The 18028-nt window shown below is 45.0% G+C and overlaps 1 protein-coding gene across 1 annotated transcript in view; it reads right to left on the reverse strand.

The window, feature by feature from the left end:
• Positions 1-5484: 5484 nt before the first annotated feature.
• LOC113995134 (leucine-rich repeat and guanylate kinase domain-containing protein-like) overlaps positions 5485-18028 on the reverse strand; it is a 39588-nt gene continuing 27044 nt past the window's right edge. Inside the window, exons 13-18 of the mRNA XM_039387259.1 lie at positions 17179-17292; positions 14563-14764; positions 14047-14154; positions 9757-9887; positions 6366-6454; positions 5485-5858 (exon numbers count right to left, since the gene is read on the reverse strand). Of these exons, the coding sequence (XP_039243193.1) occupies positions 5852-5858; positions 6366-6454; positions 9757-9887; positions 14047-14154; positions 14563-14764; positions 17179-17292 (651 nt within the window). The 3' untranslated portion in view covers positions 5485-5851. The remainder of the gene's footprint in view (positions 5859-6365; positions 6455-9756; positions 9888-14046; positions 14155-14562; positions 14765-17178; positions 17293-18028) is intronic.

Raw genomic sequence — 18028 nt, forward strand, 5'->3', positions numbered from 1 at the left:
CAGAGGTTTCTACTCAATAGCATTAAGCTGATTTCTTCCAATTTTTTTTCTCCTATTTGCCTTGCAAAAGGATTAAGGAATTTTGCAAATGCACCAAAAAAAAACCCCCAAAAAACCAGATTAGCAGGTTTTTTTTTCCCATCTCCTCACAGTTGTTTTTCCACCGTGTCAAATGAAAACACTGCTGAAGTGAAAACCCCCCAGTGGGGTGTTTTATTTCCAGGATAAATCTGGAAAGGCGGATTTGTTCCCATATGCCAAGGGCAGGACCTTTACAACTTCCCACTTGTTTGACTTCTGGGTTTTGCCTCCCTGCAATTTATTTCCTCTCAGGAGCTCCCTCAGTTCCCCTTCAGCACATTCCGACCTTCTCCATATCCTGGGATTCTGTGAAATTCGAATTTTTCCGTCCACGGTAAAATTTCAAAGAAACACCTTTTTTTTTTTTTTTTTTGGCAATTTGAATGACAACTACTAAAACCAGCCCAAGGGATATTTTGGGAGCGTCTCAAGTGATTTCTTTCCTTGCCAAACTTAGAAAAGGCACCTTTTAATCTTAATTTTATCGCTCCCCTTCAATTCCCAGACAGTTAAAGACACCAGAAGAAGCTAAGCTCAGAGGTTATAAATATAGGTGAAGAAAGCATTAGTTATTTTTTTTTTTTTTTAGAAATAATCAAAGAGCTGTTAGCTCTCACATCACAGAAAAGGACGGATTTAGAGCGTTGTCTAAATTTAGGAGGCCTTAATAAGTGATGAGAAAGCGTGGGGTTTTTTTCACAGGGTAGGTTTGGTGCTTTTAAAGAAGGAATTTTAGGACAGCAAGGTTAGCTAGGAATTCTCCTTAACAGAAAAAAGGCCTGGGGTGGAAGCTTATCAAGACCCTCAGCATTTCTCATTGCTCTGATTTAATGTGAAAAGCAGGTTATTTAGGTTATTTTAGGAGGTTGTTTAACAGCGATTTTTTACGAGGTGTGAGAACATCCAGGTGAAAAGACAGGGTGTGGGATTTAAATGCATAAATATGATGTATTTATGACACATTCAGTTTTTCCTTTCTTTAGTTCCTTCTTATTAATAACACCTAATAAATAAAGCTCCCCCGCTGCAAGGCCTCAAGCTGTTATTGCTTCACTGTCAAGCAACCAACTGGTGTTCGTTCAGCTGGAAATTCGCATCTTGGAAGCAAAAATAATATATAAAAAAGGGTGGAAAAAGGAGATATCTCTGCAAAGAAGTCCTGCCTGGTAGGTAAGGAAAACATGGATTCGTGTGGCAGCCCCAGTGTGGGCACAGGGCAGAGGGCACTGGGGAAGTCACACCTGGAATGTGGTGTCCAGTTTGGGGGCCCTCAAGTCAGGACACGGAGGGGCTGGAGCGTGTGCAGGGAAGGGAAGGGAGCTGGGAAGGGGCTGGAGAATTCCTGAGGGAGCTGGGGGGCTCAGCCTGGAGAAAAGAGGGATCAGGGGGGACCTTCTGGCTCTGCAAGTCCCTGCCAGGAGGGGGGAGCCGGGGGGGTTCGGGCTCTGCTCCCAGGGAACAAGGGACAGGAGGAGAGGGAACGGCCTCAAGCTGTGCCAGGGGAGGGTCAAATTGGATATTAGGGAAAATTTCCTCATGGAAAGGGTGGTCAGGCATTGGAAGGGGCTAACCAGGCCGTGGTGGAATCCCCATCCCTGGAAGTGTTCAGACAAGGTGTGGATGTGGCACTTGGGGACACGGGTTTGGGCTTTGCAGGGCCGGGTTAACGCTCAGTCTCGATGACCTCAGAGGCCTTTTCCAACCTTAATGATTCCATGATCCTAATATCTGAGGGGAATTTGCTGCTCTTGGTGACTGGTCCATGTCTGGCTGGAGATGTTCAGAAGTTGTCTCTTTGTGTTCAGTGAACTCAGTAAATACTTCCCAGACAAGCCACGACAGGACGAGAGGAAGTGGCCTCAAGTTGTGCCAGGACGAATTTTAGATTGGATATTAGGGAAAATTTCTTCATGGAAAGGGTTGTCACAGGCTGCCCAGGGCAGGGGTGGAGTCCCCATCCCTGGAGGGGTTTAAAATCCCTGTGGGTGTGGCACTTGGGGACATGGCTTAGGTGTGAGGGCGACAGCGCCGGTTAAAGGTTGGACTCCGTGATCTCCGAGGTCTTTTCCAACCTTAAGGATTCTGTGAATCCACGACTCCAGAATCCCAAAACTGAAAAGCAAAATCACATTGAAGTCGAGAGGGTGACAAGACAAAAGGACCTTCAAGACAAACCCATGCAAATCTTCTGCTCACAGCAAGTAAACCCAACCTGAGGAGTCTCAACTCCATGGACCAGGAGCTCCAGAGAAACTGGAAAGGGTCAGAATTTCCTCCGACTCAGAAAAGCAAGACTTGACGCTATAAATCCTCCTCTCAGTGCTGCTGCTCTTGCTCACTCCAGCTCTTTCAGCAACATTTAGATGAAATCAAGAGATTAATCATGAACTAAAAGCCTGATGTGACTGTAACTTCAACCCAAGGCCTTATTTATTACCCTCAGACACTCAGACAGCTCCTGAGATCCCTCAGAGCAAACCCGGACGTTCCATGAGGCAAAGAGACACCAAAATCACTTTAATTACAAGCTCTTCCAGCAACATTTAGACGAAATCAAGAGATTAATCATTAACTAAAGGCCTGATGTGACTGTAACTTCCACCTAAGGCCTTATTTATTACCCTCAAACGCTCAGACAGCTCCTGAGAGCCCTCAGAGCAAACCCGGATGTTCCATGAGGCAAAGAGACACCAAAATCACTTTAATTACAAGCTCTTTCAGGAACATTTAGATGAAATCAAGAGATTAATCATGAACTAAAGGCCTGATGTGACTGTAACTTCAACCCAAGGCCTTATTTATTACCCTCAGATGCACAGACAGCTCCTGAGATTCCTCAGAACAAACCCTCACATTCCATGAGGCAAAGAGACTTAAAAATCGCTTTATTATAAGCTCTTTCAGCAACATTTAGAAGAAATGAAGAAATTAATCATGAACTAAAGGCCTGATGTGACTGTAACTTCAACCCAAGGCCTTATTTATTACCCTCAAACGCTCAGACAGCTCCTGAGAGCCCTCAGAATAAACCCTGACATTCCGTGAGGCAAAGAGACACCAAAATCACTTTAATTACAAACTCTTTGAGCAACATTTAGAAGAAATGAAGAAATTAATCATGAACTAAAAGCCTGATGTGACTGTAACTTCAACCCAAGGCCTTATTTATTACCCTCAGATGCACAGACAGCTCCTGAGATCCCTCAGAACAAACCCCGACGTTCCATGAGGCAAAGAGACATCAAAATCACTTTAATTACACCTGCACACAGCCAGAGGCAGGAAATAAAAGAGGCCAGGTTTTCAGTCATTTGGATTTAGGAAGGTAAATTTATGGAGATAACCCTGCAGGGTAGCAATACATAAAATAAGTTGGATTCTTGCGTGACACCGCTTCAAAATTTCTAACGCCGGCTCAGGAAAAAATGAGTATTTTTCGGTTTGGGATTCAAATATGTCATGAGGAGATTAATCTTAAAAAAAGTCAAAACTTGGAGTAGTTTAGGAACTTTTTTTGCATATATTATTTTTGGCATCAGTTTTTAATATATTAAATAGAATTTTGATTCCCTCTTAACTGAAATAGGGTTCTCTGGCCTCTGTGATTTCTGGTGGAGTGGGCAGTGGAAGAAAAGGAAGGAGGGAGTGTGGATGAGCCAAAACTGCCACTGAAGAAATACTGAAGTCACAAAAATCTTCCTAATTACATGAAAAAATTGCCTGGACACACACAAAAAAAATCTACTTTGCACTGATAGCGCTTTTCAATCACAGAAATCAGGATAAAATTCCTCAATAAAACCACTCTAATGCTGCTCATACAGTTCCTGCAATTAAAATCCAGTCCAACAGCTAAAAAAAAAAAAATCTTCAATTCAAGCAAGACTTTGCAGAAGCTGGTAGCTGATCATATTGGCATTTCTATGTGCTAAAAATATACATATTCTTTTACTTGTATAATTCATGAATTTGTTCTTTTTAATGATAACCTACTTTTTAGAGTTCTGGTCTTGTTTTGCTTCAGATTTCCTGCAAGGAATAAAGTTTCACTCTGTTCCACCTCCATTGAACATGACAAGGACTGGCATTCCTCTTGTATTTCTCGGTAAAATTTGAAATTAATCCACTTTAATGAACTTTCTTCTCTCCATTTGTCCCACTTTGGTCCGAAATGTCACTTCCCAGGGGGAGAATTTTTAGGTCCTTTCCCACCCAAACCATTATGATTTTTTGTTTGGGTGGGAATCACAACGGTTTGGGTGGGAAGGGACCTTAAAGATGATCCAGTGCCACCCCCTGCCATGGGCAGGGACACCTTCCACTAGCCCAGGTTGCTCCAAGTCCTGTCCAACCTGGCCTTGGACACTTCCAGGGATGGGGCAGCCACAACTGGGCCTTCCATAACTAGAAATACTCTGAAGTGGTCAATTTTGAGAGTTAATTTACTGATTTGAGATGATTTGTAGTAACACCAATGAATTTACTAAGCACAGACACAGATAAATACAAAATATATTAGATATATAATTAAGAACTGTGGAAAGGGATAAGACAAGATAACACTCCACCTCCCTCCAAATTAGCTGGATGCTGCTGCTAATATTGCTACAAACAATGAACTCATGAATTTACCAGCTGAGCCACCCAATCCATGCACAAATTCCTGGCTGGGATCTTGAGCAGAGCCAAAGGAAACCACATCACCAAGGACTCAGAGTGTGCACAAAGGTGGCCACCACAGCTGAGAGGGAGGACATGCAGCGACCTTTGGAGCTGCTCCTGACCCAGGCCCATAATTCCATATTAAAAGAAAGATCCATCCAACCCCATGTGAGTTTTCCAAGGTGAAACCCCTCTCTGACGGGAATTCAAAACTCCATTTAATTCTGCAAAAACAAAGACACTCCAAAAGCTCCTGGACTGGGCTGCCTGACCTTCCAGGTTCTCTTGCTAATTCCTGCATTCCAGGCTTTTCTCTCAGAATTTCAGCTATTTGATAACATTCGTATTTATGGCATCTTTTTGACCTAAATTCCTGCTTGGAATGGGGCGTTGTCTCCTCTGCATCCATCCCTCCAGGCCAGGCATTGGAAATGCTGATTGGGGGTGACAGGATTTTTCCTCTCACCTGCCCCAGCTTAACTCCCAAAATCAGCTCCCAAAGGAATGAGGATTGTGGAATGAAGGCAGCAAAAAAAAAAACCCAAAACTAAAGCAGACTCAGAGGAACAGTTCGTGTTGCAGCACTAAATCAACCCCAAAACACCTCCAGCCAAAGAAAACACCCATTTCCATTTTTTTCTTCTCACTTCAACACCATTTAAAATGAGTAAAGATTTGAAAAAAGCATTATTATGATGCATTTCTGCCTGTAAACTTCAGCCATTGGTTTTCTAGACATAGTTTAATCCAGTAGGGTTTTTTTTTCTTTCTTTCTTTCTTTCTTTTTTATTTTTCAGACTTAATTTCCAGCCTCTGGCATTGGAGTGATCAACACATCTGGCAACTGGGCAGCCCTGAGAGGTGGGAAATTTTCTATTCCTTCGGATTTTGCTGATTTAGAGGCCTCTGTGATGCTTTAAATGTCCCCACTGGGAGCCTTTTTCGTGGCAGGCAGGAAAAACAAGGAAGGAAGAATTCAGGCTAGGGAGGTTTACACCAGGGGAAGGCAGAAGGGCTCAAAACTATTGAGATTCAGAGAGTTTTAACCTGTTTTTGCAGGGCTGTGACTACGAGGAAGAAAAGGAAGCGAGGCAGTCAGGATGGGACTTCAAAAACTAAAAATTAAAAAATAAAAAAAACTTTTCTAAAATTAAAAAAAAAAAAATTAAAAAATTAAGAATTAAAAAATAAAATGAGGAAGTGGCCTCAGCTTTCAGAAATTCTGTTTAAACAGAGAAGATTCACTGCAGCAAATACGAACTGGGACTTTCTACCATTAATTCATCATCATCATCATCACCACTAATTACTGCTGAAAAAAACCACCACGTCAGAGACTGAGCTGCCAGAAAAAATGGTCCTTTTCTTCTCTCTCAGAGAGGACACATCAAATAATTCCATGGTTTTAGACAAGTTACTCGTGGCTGGCTCTGCCTCATCCGTTCCCAGTGCGCTCCCAAGTCAAAAGCCAAGTTGGTCCGTGATTTATTTGGGATTTAAAAGTGGCAGGGAATAGAGCTGCAATCCCTGACGGTTTCTAATCATTCAGTGGAGAAGAAACCTTGGACAGGCCCTTTTTCACTGTAATTCCAAGGAATTTGGCTGAGATCCCTCTGGGTTACCTGGGAAGCAGCTGGAGAGGGGCAGGAGGTGCTTTCCATGCCAGGGCCTGACGCGCCGCGGAAAAACGTCTTCGGAGAGAAGCTTCTTCCTGGAAAAGAAAGGAGCCCAACTTTACACAGCAATTTAACAGCAAATGTGGAGATTTAAGTGGCTATGACAGCCCTTTCATGTGCTAAAATTCCAGAGCACGTGTATTGAGAGATTTTTGGGGAAATGGCAGAGGAATATAATTAAAAAGGTGCTGGATGTGATTCGGGGATGAAATTTTTAGGTCTGAAGTCTTGCTGCCTTTGAATAACGAAGCTCTTGACCTCCAGTGAAGCTTCAATGTCTTCACAGCAGTCAAAATAGTCTCTAGAAAGGAGTCAAAAAGTCTCTGCAACTCCCTGAGAGGACGGGGGAGCCAGGGGCGGTCGGGCTCTGCTCCCAAGGAACAAGGGACAGGAGGAGAGGGAACGGCCTCCAGCTGTGCCAGGGGAGGTTTCAATTGGATATTAGGAATAATTTCTTCCCAGAAAGGGTTGCCCAGCATAGGAACAGGCTGCCCAGGGCAGGGGTGGAGTCCCCATCCCTGGAAGTGTTCAAAAAACACGTGGATGTGGCACTTGAGGAGGTGGTTTAGTGGTGGACACGGTTGGACTCGACGACCTTGGAGATCTTTTCCAACCTCAGCAATTCTGTGATTCCACGAGAACGTGGCAGGAAGAAAAACCTGCAGAAAACCACTTTTGATGCCTCCCAACTTCCCAGCACCACAGGTGCTTAAAAAAAAATTTAAATTACAGGGCAGAGTTATTAAATCCTGCCTCATTACCAGCTGAGAGCCATTGATAGTTATCAGTCAATAAATCGAGTCAATTAATAAATCAAGTCAATTAATTTCATCAATTGAATTAATTAATCATGTTTGTAACAGAGGTGAATGCTCACATTGTGATTATTGTGAATTCCTTCACTATTTATCCTAAATCTCCCTTACTGAGTTTGTTTTTAATTTAACTTTTTTTTTTGTTGTTAAATATATAATTCTGACCACTTTTTTTTTTTTTTTTTTTTTTTGCTGGGTGGATTAAGGTAAGAACCTTCCTGTTCACACCTTGCACAGTTAATTACAGCCATCCAAAATTAGGGCAGGGTTGGCCTGGTCACAAGGGATGAACTGCAAGGAATCAGATCCCTGAGCAGCAGATCCTGCTTCTTATTTTGCTCTTGGATAACTCACGTGAATAACTCACATTAATTTCTTCGTATCTTTTATTTCCGAGTTCTTCAGGATGTGAGTTGAATGTGGGCACCGTTATTTGGGTGCCAAAACCAGCCTCAAATGTAAGAGTTTAGCCAAAATTTTACTTGAAAGGCTACAGATGTATTTATATTCTTCTCATTAAATATGGTCTAAGAGGCACCTGTGGTTCACCTTGAACATTTTCCTGGGTTGACACTGAAAAGCTTTTGCTTCCTGTAAAAAAAATCTAATAAAAACTTCGTGCAGCAAACAACACAAAGGAATTACCAGCACTGAAAGGGGAGAATAACAGAATAAAAAGAGCCTCGTGGCCACTAAGTTAAGTTAAACCTGAGGTAAATTATGGCCTCCTCCATCTTAAACCACTTGGCAAAATGTCAAATTTTGAAATAAAATAAAAATCAACGAGTTCTGGGGCCACCAAGGGAAGGGATAGTGGGGCTTCTCCCTCAGCTTCAACCAACAGAGCTTTGGATGGAGGAAAGGTGACAATGGACAACATTTGTGACAGGTTTTGAGTCGTTCACGGCGCGAAAAGAGACATTTCGGCTCAGAAAACCGAAAGATGGGAGTTTCCCCATTTCTGCCCCCCATGTCCCAGGCAGACCTTTCTCCATGGCTTTTTTAAAGCCTGGGAAAGGAGGGGGTGGAAGGGGAGGCTGTTACTCCACCTCCAGCATTAATTCTGCCCATCAGAGGTGGTTACAAATTGGACAGCAAGTCATTGCTGCCAAGCCATCGCTCAGCAGAGTGACAGCAGAGCCCTGGAAGGGAATCAGCTTCAGAGCTTTCATTTTTCTTTTTCTCTTTCCTTTGTTGTTGTCATCTAAAGAAAGGAGCATTAGACACATCTGCTCCAGAGCCCCAACTGCCCCTCTGCCTGCAGGGAGAAGGAATTCCTTTGGGGAAAGTGAAAAAAAGAGAGAGAGATGAAGCTGGAGTTGAAAGAGGTGATTTGAAACCCAAGCACTTCGTTGAGACTGATCATGGAATCACAGAATTATGGAATCAGTCGGGTTGGAAAAGCCCTCTCAGATCACCCAGTTCAACTCTCGCTCCAACCCCGCCGTGGTTCCCAGCCCATGGCACTGATGCCACATCCAGTCTGTCCTTAAACACCTCCAGGAATGGAAAATCCACCCCCTCCCTGGGCAGCCCATTCCAATGGCTGAGCACTCTCCATGGAAAACATTCCTTCCTGATGTCCAACCTGCCCCTGCCCTGGCACAGCTTGAGGCCGTGCCCTCCTGTCCTACTGCTGGTTCCCTGGAGCAGAGCCCGACCCCCCCCGGCTCCCCCCTCCTGGCAGGGAGTTGCAGAGAGTGAGGAGGTCTCCCCTGAGCCTCCTCCTCTCCAGGCTGAGCCCCCCCAGCTCCCTCAGCCTCTCCTCCCAGCACTTGGGCTCCAGTCCCTTCCCCAGCCTTGCTGCTGCCACACTCTTCCTCAGCCAGCCCAGTTTTCTCTGGCACAACACTTGGAAAGGCTCAGCTCCAGGAGTTTTCCACTGCCACAGGATGGCATAATTAACCCTCATTGTCCTAATAACTGCATCTATTTCCATGGAATAGGATCATTTCATATCTTGTAGAAGTGAGAGATGAAATTCAGCTCCATTAGACCAGTAAACGAGTGGATGAAGTGAACTGGGATCAACAGGTTTATTCTGGTGTAAAATGGAGCAGAAGCTAAACTTGTGCTCTTGTCTGACTCACCTGCCTCATTCTCAAGGGCCTGGAAGGACAGGACACAGGGAATCCCACTGCCACAAGGCAGGGATAGATGGGATATTGGGAAGGAATTCCTGGCTGGGAAGATGAGGAGGCCCTGGCATAGATTGCCCAGAGAAGCTGTGGCTGCCCCTGGATCCCTGGAAGAGCCCAAGGCCGGGTTGGAGCAACCTGGGCTAGTGGAAGGTGTCCCTGCCTGTGGCAGGGGGTGGCACTGGATGGGCTTTAAGGTCCTTTCCATCCCAAACCATTCCATGACTCTGTGATTCCCATCAATCTGCCTTTAACTCTGGGAACCGGGAAATATTGTCGGAATGAAAGGCCGACGGAGAACAGGAGCCATTTTTCTCCGGAGAGAGTGAGAGGTTTGACTACAACTGATCATTTCTGTCAAAGGTTCCAAGAAATATTCCTTACCACAGAGCCTGGAGGGGCAGCCTCAATGTCCAAGAAGGCTCTGGGATATTTTTGGGTAGGAGAGTCCAAGAGGTCACTGACAGATGGAGAACGAATCACTCCACCGGGGGACAAGAGCTGAGTTCTTGAGCCTGGGGTGGAAAAGACACAAAGATTCACACAAAAAAGACACCAAAATATTGTGAATTTCCACCCCTGGAAGTGTCCAAGGCCAGGTTGGATGAGGCTTGGAGCAATCTGGGATAGTGGGAGGTGTCCCTGCCCAGGGCAGGGGTTGGAATGAGATGGGATTTTAGGTCCCTGCACCTCAGTCATGTCCTCTGAGCTAATCCCAGTCTAACTAATTAGAGGTTTTAACTTTCTAAGAGCTCTCAAAATGTCATGGGAAGTTGGAACAGGGCACCTTCTCACCTGTTATTTCCCTGAATTTCTGGGAACAGAGATCCAAGGACTTGCACCACCGGCATGAAACACCAACAAGACACAACCAACTCTGTTTTTAAAACCAAAACTATTTCAAATTGGAAAAAAAAATCTTTAAGCTGGGATGTATCCTGTCTATAAAATGGTATCTAAATATTAAATTAAGCCATAGAAATGGTCTTATAAATATTGGGACATGGCAGTATGCAGGAATTCCTTCTATAAGGAAGGAATTCCTGGCTGGGAGGGTGGGGAGGCCCTGGCCCAGGTTGCCCAGAGAAACTGTGGCTGCCCCTGGATCCCTGGAAATGTCCAAAGCCAGGTTGGAGCTACCTGGGATAGTGGAAGGTATTGAGGCTGGAACTGGATGGTCTTTAAGGCCCCTTCCATCCCAAACCATTCCATGATCTCCCATCTCTCCCAGCTCAGGGGTGTTTGTTCCTCACCTCTAAGAATTGACTCTCAAACTGTTTTTTCCCTCTGGTGACAAATTCAGAAGAACTGGGGCCTGTTCGTTCTCCTGTTTGCACAGAGGGGATTTGATCCCTGGCTCTGCCCAGTGCAGGAGTTCCTTCCCTGCCAGGAGCAGAGAGTCCATGGATTTATAGTTCTCTCAGTGCCTGAACGGTGCTGGGGGACATGTCAAGACCATAAACATGGTTTTTAGTCATTTTGAGACCCAGCAAAGCCCAAAAGGCTTCAGAGAAGCCCTTCAAGATCTCCTGGGCTTGGACATCTGGAGATCCCAAGAGGGATTTCAGGTAACCTCTGGCCCCTTCTCTCTGTGCTGGGCAGCACCCAAGGGGCAAAGCTTGGTGCCCAGAAAAGGTGTGGCTGCCCCTGGATCCCTGGAAGTGTCCAAGGCCAGGATGGAGCAACCTGGATAGTGGAAGGTGTTGGGGTTGGAACTGGATGGTCTTTAAGGCCCCTTCCATCCCAAACCATTCCATGATCTCCCATCTCTCCCAGCTCAGGGGTGTTTGTTCCTCACCTCTAAGAATTGACCCTCAAACTGTTTTTTCCCTCTGGTGACAAATCCAAAGGAACTGGGGCCTCCGTTGTAACCGTCCTCCCCCACCCCAGACCCCTGTTTTGCCCAGAGGGGAGTTGATCCCGGCGCGGCCAGTGCAGGAGTTCCGCCCCTCCAGCGCCAGGAGCCAGAGTCCATGGATGTATGAGTTTCCCGGGACGCAAAAACCGACTCAGTGCCTGAACGGTGCTGGGGGACATGTCAAGACCATAAACATGGTTTTTAGTCATTTGGATACCCAGCAAACCCCAAAAGGCTTCAGAGAAGCCCTTCAAGATCTCCTGGGCTTGGACATCTGGAGATCCCAACAGGGATTTTAAGCAACCTCTGGCCCCTTCTCTCTGTGCTGGGCAGCACCCAAGGGGCAAAGCTTGGTGCCCCATGGCAAAGGGGGTGGCACTGGATGGGCTTTAAGGTCCCTTCCATCCCAAACCACTCCATGATTTTACCAAAGCACCGAATTCCATGGATGAAAGCTGTTAATGTGAGTCCAAAGCATTATCAGCTCTGAAAGGAATTATACTTCTGCTATTAAAAGTTTTGGGGTTTTTTTTAAAGAAGAACTTACCTATTTCCTCCCAGTATTTTCACAGAAGCTCTTGCACAGCAGTTCATTACAAAAAAGAATTAACAACCCATCATAATCTCCCCCAACCAATCTTCCCCCTGCCACCGTCTGACTGAAAATGTCCACATTAAACACAACCTGGGGGCAAGTTTTTTGGCATAAATTATTTCCCACAGTCCATAAGAGCAGGGGATGTCTAGAAATAGGATAGTTAAACTTATTTAAACACCTCTAAATGAAGCTCCAAGTGAATTTAATGGCGTGTAGTAAATTTAAAAGTTACTTTATGGGCAGCAGAATTACCCAGATCTCGGAGTGTTAATGGGGTTTCTGTAACTGGTGACAAGTCAGAGCTGCTGAGGAAGACAAAGTCCTTTAAAAGCACTTCAGATAAATGCACATATATTAAAAACCACCAGGGTTATTTAAAAATATTTTCTCTTTAATCCTCCCCCTTCTTTCCTGATGATCCATTTAAGGTTTTGCTGCCTTCGGGCCAAAACATCTGCAGTTTTTAAGGCAAGAAAGCACAATATTATAGCAAATAAAGCAAGGGAATCGTTCTCATTTTAAACCAACGTGGAAGTTCTGGAAATGAAAATAAAATCTACTTAGTTTAAGGTTAAATAAGACTCCTCAGAAAGGTCCTCAGTGCTGGAGCTCTGAGATGCCACCATAACGTGCAGCAGCTTTTTTTCCGTGTCCGCGGGGAAATCAGGATTTATGAATCCTTTCAGGACACAAAAAAAGGACTCGAAATTAGGAGCTGAGGAATTTTACACTCCCCTTCAGTGATATTTCCCTCCTTTCTTTCAGCTGCTTGGATTTGCAGCTTCCTGAGCCACGCCAAGGTCCTGGATGTTGGCTCTGTGTTCCCAAAGGAACCTGATTCACTGCTCTGTTGCAACGGGTCTGACCATGGCAGCCAAAAACCATGGAGACCCTTGGAATGAGAGGAAAGAGGCCCCAAAAATCAGCTTCTTTTCAGTCCATGTTGCACATCATCTTCCTGCCAAAATCTCTGCTCCTTATTTCTTTTTCCTCTGGTGTTTTAGAGCTCATATTCTGCTTTTATCCCAGCTTTGGGAGAAATTGTGTGGGAGAAATTCCAGCTGTGACAAGAGAAGTCTTCCTTTCTTCCCTCCTCCACTCTTCTCCCTCACCTTTCCCCCCTTGAGCCCTCCTGCTGCTGCTGCAGGAGGAGTTTGGTCAAGGAACTGGTCTCACTGGAAGTTGTTGCTGGGAGTTTTGGGGGATTTTTTTTGTTTGTTTGTTTTCCCTATATTAATATAGGAATGAGGAATATTGATATACTAATGAGGAGTGTCTGAGGGCACTTGGATTGTTCAGCTGGAGAAGAGGAGACTGAGGGGAGACTCCTCAGGGTCTGCAGCTCCCTCAGGAGGGGCAGCTCCAATCCCTGATCCCTGTGACAGGGACAGGACCCAGGGAGTGGCTGGAGCTGTGTCAGGGGGGGGTTAGGCTGGATTTTAGGGAAAGGTTCTTCATCCAAAGTGTTGTGAGGGACTGAACAGGTTCCCCAGGGCTGTGGGCACGGCCCCAAAGCTGCCAGAGCTCCAGGAGGGTTTGGACAACGCTCTGTGGGACAGGGGTGGGATTGTTGGGGTGTCTGTTTAAGGCCAGGAGCTGGACTGGATCCTTGTGGTCTCTTCCAACTGAGGATATTCTATGAATTTTTGGATGGAATCATTCCCTGATCCAGATTGCACAATCACAGGGATGAGAGCAAGCACTTGGATTAGCTGGAGGTGATCACGAGGCTTCTTTTAAACCCCCTGCAGATCATTTGGGTTTGTCCTGCAGCCCCAAAACCACTTGGAGTGAATTTATAAGTCGTCTTCACTCATCTTACCATCCTGGTTTTCATGCTCTTTGGGATTCTTGCTATCCTGGGGAAGAGGGTAAGGGAAGGTCCCAGTGCCAGCCCATTTTCCTCTTGTTCAGCAGCTGGATGGACACAAAGCTCTCCACCATGGACATGGGATCTCATTTGGGATGAATTTGGGAGCTCCTCAGCCCAACACCAGCCTCAGAAGAGTCAGGCAGCTCACTTGCTGCATCTTCTTGCCTCAGGGATGTAAATCCATCAAGGATTCAGATCCCAGGGAGGGATCAACCCATGGCAGAGGAGCACGAGGAGGTTTCAGGTCTCGCAGGTCACTTCATTCACAGATTTCAATTCTTTTAACAATAAGTAGGAACATTCTGCTGATAAAACCAGGAGGAACATGTTTCCCAGATGTGGTACCTGCTCTGCTTCTGGTGTCCTGGATGTCATCAAAGGCTGCAGGGAGCTCCAAGTCCAGGAACATCTTCATGAGGAGACTCAGCTCCGTGAATGCCTCATTCAGGTCGTCTGCAGAAAGGGAAAGGATGCAAAATATAACCCAACCTTTCATCAGGACAAAGATACAAACCACAGAAGTTTGACACAGAAATACATTCTGAATTTATCCAGCTTTGGGAGAGAAAAAAACCCCTTCATCTCCATAAACAGCACATTCAAGAAAACAACCTCAAATCCATCTCAGGTTCTGCACTCACCTAAGTATTTTCCTTCTGCAATTAGTGGTTTGGGTTTTTTTTAATGCCATGTTGAAATTGCCCTTGACAATAAGTACAAATATCATATTATGTAGCACAGTGATGTATTTTACCATCAGTGGGGTGGACCCCAAAAATCACCTCCCCAAAAGGGCAGGCGCAGAACAAACTGGAAAAGGATCCTTCTCATCACAAAAATCACCTCCAGGGATTAACTTACCCGTGTTGATGACTGCATCAAAGTATCCTGGGGAATCCTGGCTGATTTGGAGGTACATGTCCACTCTGGAAACTGCCTCTTCAATCTCTGGCCTGCTGAACAATCCTGTCCTCCTCAGATGTGTCTCATATTTCTCCTTGTCCGTGGGCACCACCAGGACATACCTGGGTTTAAAGTAGGTGCACTTCAAGCTCCTCACACCCTTGGAAATTAAGCAGAGAAATTAAGCAGAGAAACACAGTGGTTTGGTCCTGAAACTGTTGAAGTGGGAGCTGAGTTTAGGACAGCTCTACATTTATCCCAGACTCCTGGCTGGAGAGGTTTTGGTGGCTCCAGGAGCGAAGGGAAAGCACAGCAAACACGTTTCTCCCCCCCCCAAAACCCTTCACTGACTGCAAGTGCAGCCTCAGCAAGATTTAACTTGGCAAATTTGTGTCACTCTCCTTTACCAGCCAGAGATAAACTCGAAATTAAGGGGAATGAGCAGCTCTAAATTTTCAGTCTCGGCCCACGGACCGTAATTAAAATTTCTTTCAGCGGCGCTCAATCACTTTGGTTCCGAGATAATGGACTCAGCAGCTTCTCCTCACACCCATAACTCACTGTTATTGCTTCTCAGCTGTGTAGCAGAGCCCAGGGTGATGCAAGACTCTGCATAATTCCTTAAACTTCCAGGACAAAGGAATTTTAGAGGGAGTAGCTTTGGCAATACCCAAAGTTACGGTCACTGGGCGAGCCCCCCTCATGAATAAACACAACATTCCAGTAAATCCTCCCTCCTAAATTACTTGATAACACATCTCCTCTGTGTTAGCAAGTCATCAGCTTTAAAAGGCACCCCATTCCATCATATTTAATCTCCTATTTTTCTTTCCCTTGGCCGTTTAGGCTCTGTCTGGCAAGACAACAAAACACCCTCCCTGCCCGTCTCAGTCAGTGAAAACTGAGGGTGATTCACGGTCCCGTCAAAAACTGAGGGAGGGGAAAAAAGGAAATGGAAACACACAGGGATGAAGTTATTTATTTGCTGTTTAATATCAGCCAAGTAACAGGCACTTCGAGCCAGCATTAAGTAGTTGATCATTTGAGCAAGGAGCTACTTGTTTGGTTTATTTTTTCAGCCCTGACAAGGCCGCTGTTCTGGTGTTGGTACATTTATATGCCAAGCAGTGGATGTGCAGGGGTTGATTTGGGTCAAAGGGGGCTAAAATTGAACTAAAAAACAGTTTTCCATCATCCCTTTCTCCAACAAAACTATCACCCTGCAATTAATGAAATTTAATATCATTTTTTTGCTCAAGTTGGGGATGCTCTGCTTAGGATCCTGTGTTAGCACTGCAGTCTCCTATATCTTTTTTTTTAAATCTCTATTATTTTTTCCAGTAGCACATTCCCTCAGGAATGAGTCTCTCCTTCTGGAATCTCAAAACAGTCTCCCCTTTTTGGATCTCAAAGAGATGGAGCTTAAATTTGTGGAAAGAACTTCACATTTCTATGCAAAGCAGTGAATGTGCAGGGGTTTATTTGGGCCAAAGGGGGCTAAAACTCCTCATGAACATCAAGGGATTGAACTAAAAACTAATTTTCAATCATTGCCTTCACCAATAAAATTATCACCCTGTAATTAATGAAATTTAATATCATTTTTTTGCTCAAGTCTCCCCCTAGTTGGGGATGCTCAGCTTAGCACTGCAGTCTCCTACAGCTCTTTTTTTTTTTTAAATCTCTATTATTTTTTCCAGTCTCACATTCCAGGCCCTCAGGAATGAGTCTCTCCTTCTGGAATCTCAAACAAGTCTCCCCTTTTTGGAATCTCAAAGAGATGGAGCTTAAATTTGTGGAAAAAACTCAGAAGGCGACGCCTTTCCTTTTGTGTCACCTCAACCCTCAGCTAGTAAATGTTTGATCTAAGATAATGAGAAGTACTTAATTAGAAAATTAGCTTAAAACTCGTGCTTTTGGGACTCCAAGAGAGAGGTTTTGACACTTTGTGACCCAGTTTCTTCCCCCCAGCAGGACTTTTGAGATCCTGCCACCTGTGCACGTGCACCTGACAAACCTCAGGGAGGGGGAAAACCTCAAAGAAATCAGGTTTTTTGACAGTTCTGCCCAAATTTTTGCCTCAGGCCTGAAGTTCTGAGGCTTCAGCAGGGAAGATGATTTTCTTTCAGGGGGGATTTGCAGCTGTGCAGCTCTGGAATGAGGTGTGGGATGGGTGGAAAGCTGAGGACGCTGTGCTGGGAAGGGCTGGGGGTGGGAGGAGATGGGAGGGGGAGATGGGGCTGCTGAGGATGGAAAAAAACAGGCCAGAAATTTTCAGGAGAGCAGAAAAATCCACGGAACGATTAAGGTTGGAAAAGACCTCCAAGATCATGAAGTCCAGCCTGCCAAGGCCACCACTAAACCACGTCCCCGAGCGCCACATCCACGCGGATTTTCAATCCCTCCAGGGGGATTTAACGCTCGACCGCCTTTTCCATGAGGAAATTTTTCCCTAATATCCCACCTAAACCTCCCCTGGTACAACCTGAGGCCGTTTCCTCTTGTCCTGGCCCTCGTTCCCTGGGAGAAGACGCCGATCCCATAAAAATGGTGACACCTGAGGTCGATTCCTACCTCGATTTCCAAGTGAACGCAGGTCCCGAGCCCCTCCCTGGCAATGGATTCCAAAGTGTCTCTTCCCAATCCATAGCAGTGGCCACTGTATTTATAGGTTGCTAGAAACCTCCCCTGGAATTCAAAACAGCCAAGGGAAATATTTCAAGGGGAACAACTCCCTTAAATGAGAATAATCCCTCTGGGCTTTGCTTTGTCGCCCTACAAAGTTCCTTGGTGTTTAAAATCACCAAGAACGAGGCCAAGGAGAGCCCAAAATTTGCAGGGATGTGGGTTTGCACCTTGGCCATGGATAATAAAACCCCAGGATCCTGCTGATGGATCCCAGAATTCATGGGATATTCATGGATGCTGCAAAGAAAGCAAGATCCTTTTTTTTTGATATTCCTTTTTTTTGATATTCCTTTTTTTGATATTCCATCAAACCACAGGAAACAGAAGATTCCAAAGAAAAGGAAGGACTGGAATTGGCCAGGACATTTCCAAGGTAAAAACCTCACAGCTCTGGTTGTCTGGATGTCTGGAAAGATCTAGAATTATTTGCTTTTAAAATTAAACTCCTTGATCATTGTTATTAAGGATCAGAGCAGTTGTTTAAGGCTCTGTTGTCTCCCTTGTTGTGGCTTTTCAAGCCCAAGTTTTATAGCAAAAAAAAAGCATCAGAAAAGAGTAGCTGGAGGCACAAAACCTGCAGGAAAACAAAACAAAACAAAGTATTCCTTTAGGGGGAGTTTGTTAAACTTGCAAAGAATTCCCTGCAGGGTGGCTGGGAAATGTTGGAAAAAATAAAATAAAATAAAATAAAATAAAATAAAATAAAATAAAATAAAATAAAATAAAATAAAATAAA

The sequence above is a fragment of the Pipra filicauda genome, unplaced genomic scaffold (assembly GCF_003945595.2).
Source record: "Pipra filicauda isolate LSUMZ 115617 unplaced genomic scaffold, ASM394559v2 scaffold548_size709544_pilon, whole genome shotgun sequence".
NCBI lineage: Eukaryota > Metazoa > Chordata > Aves > Passeriformes > Pipridae > Pipra > Pipra filicauda.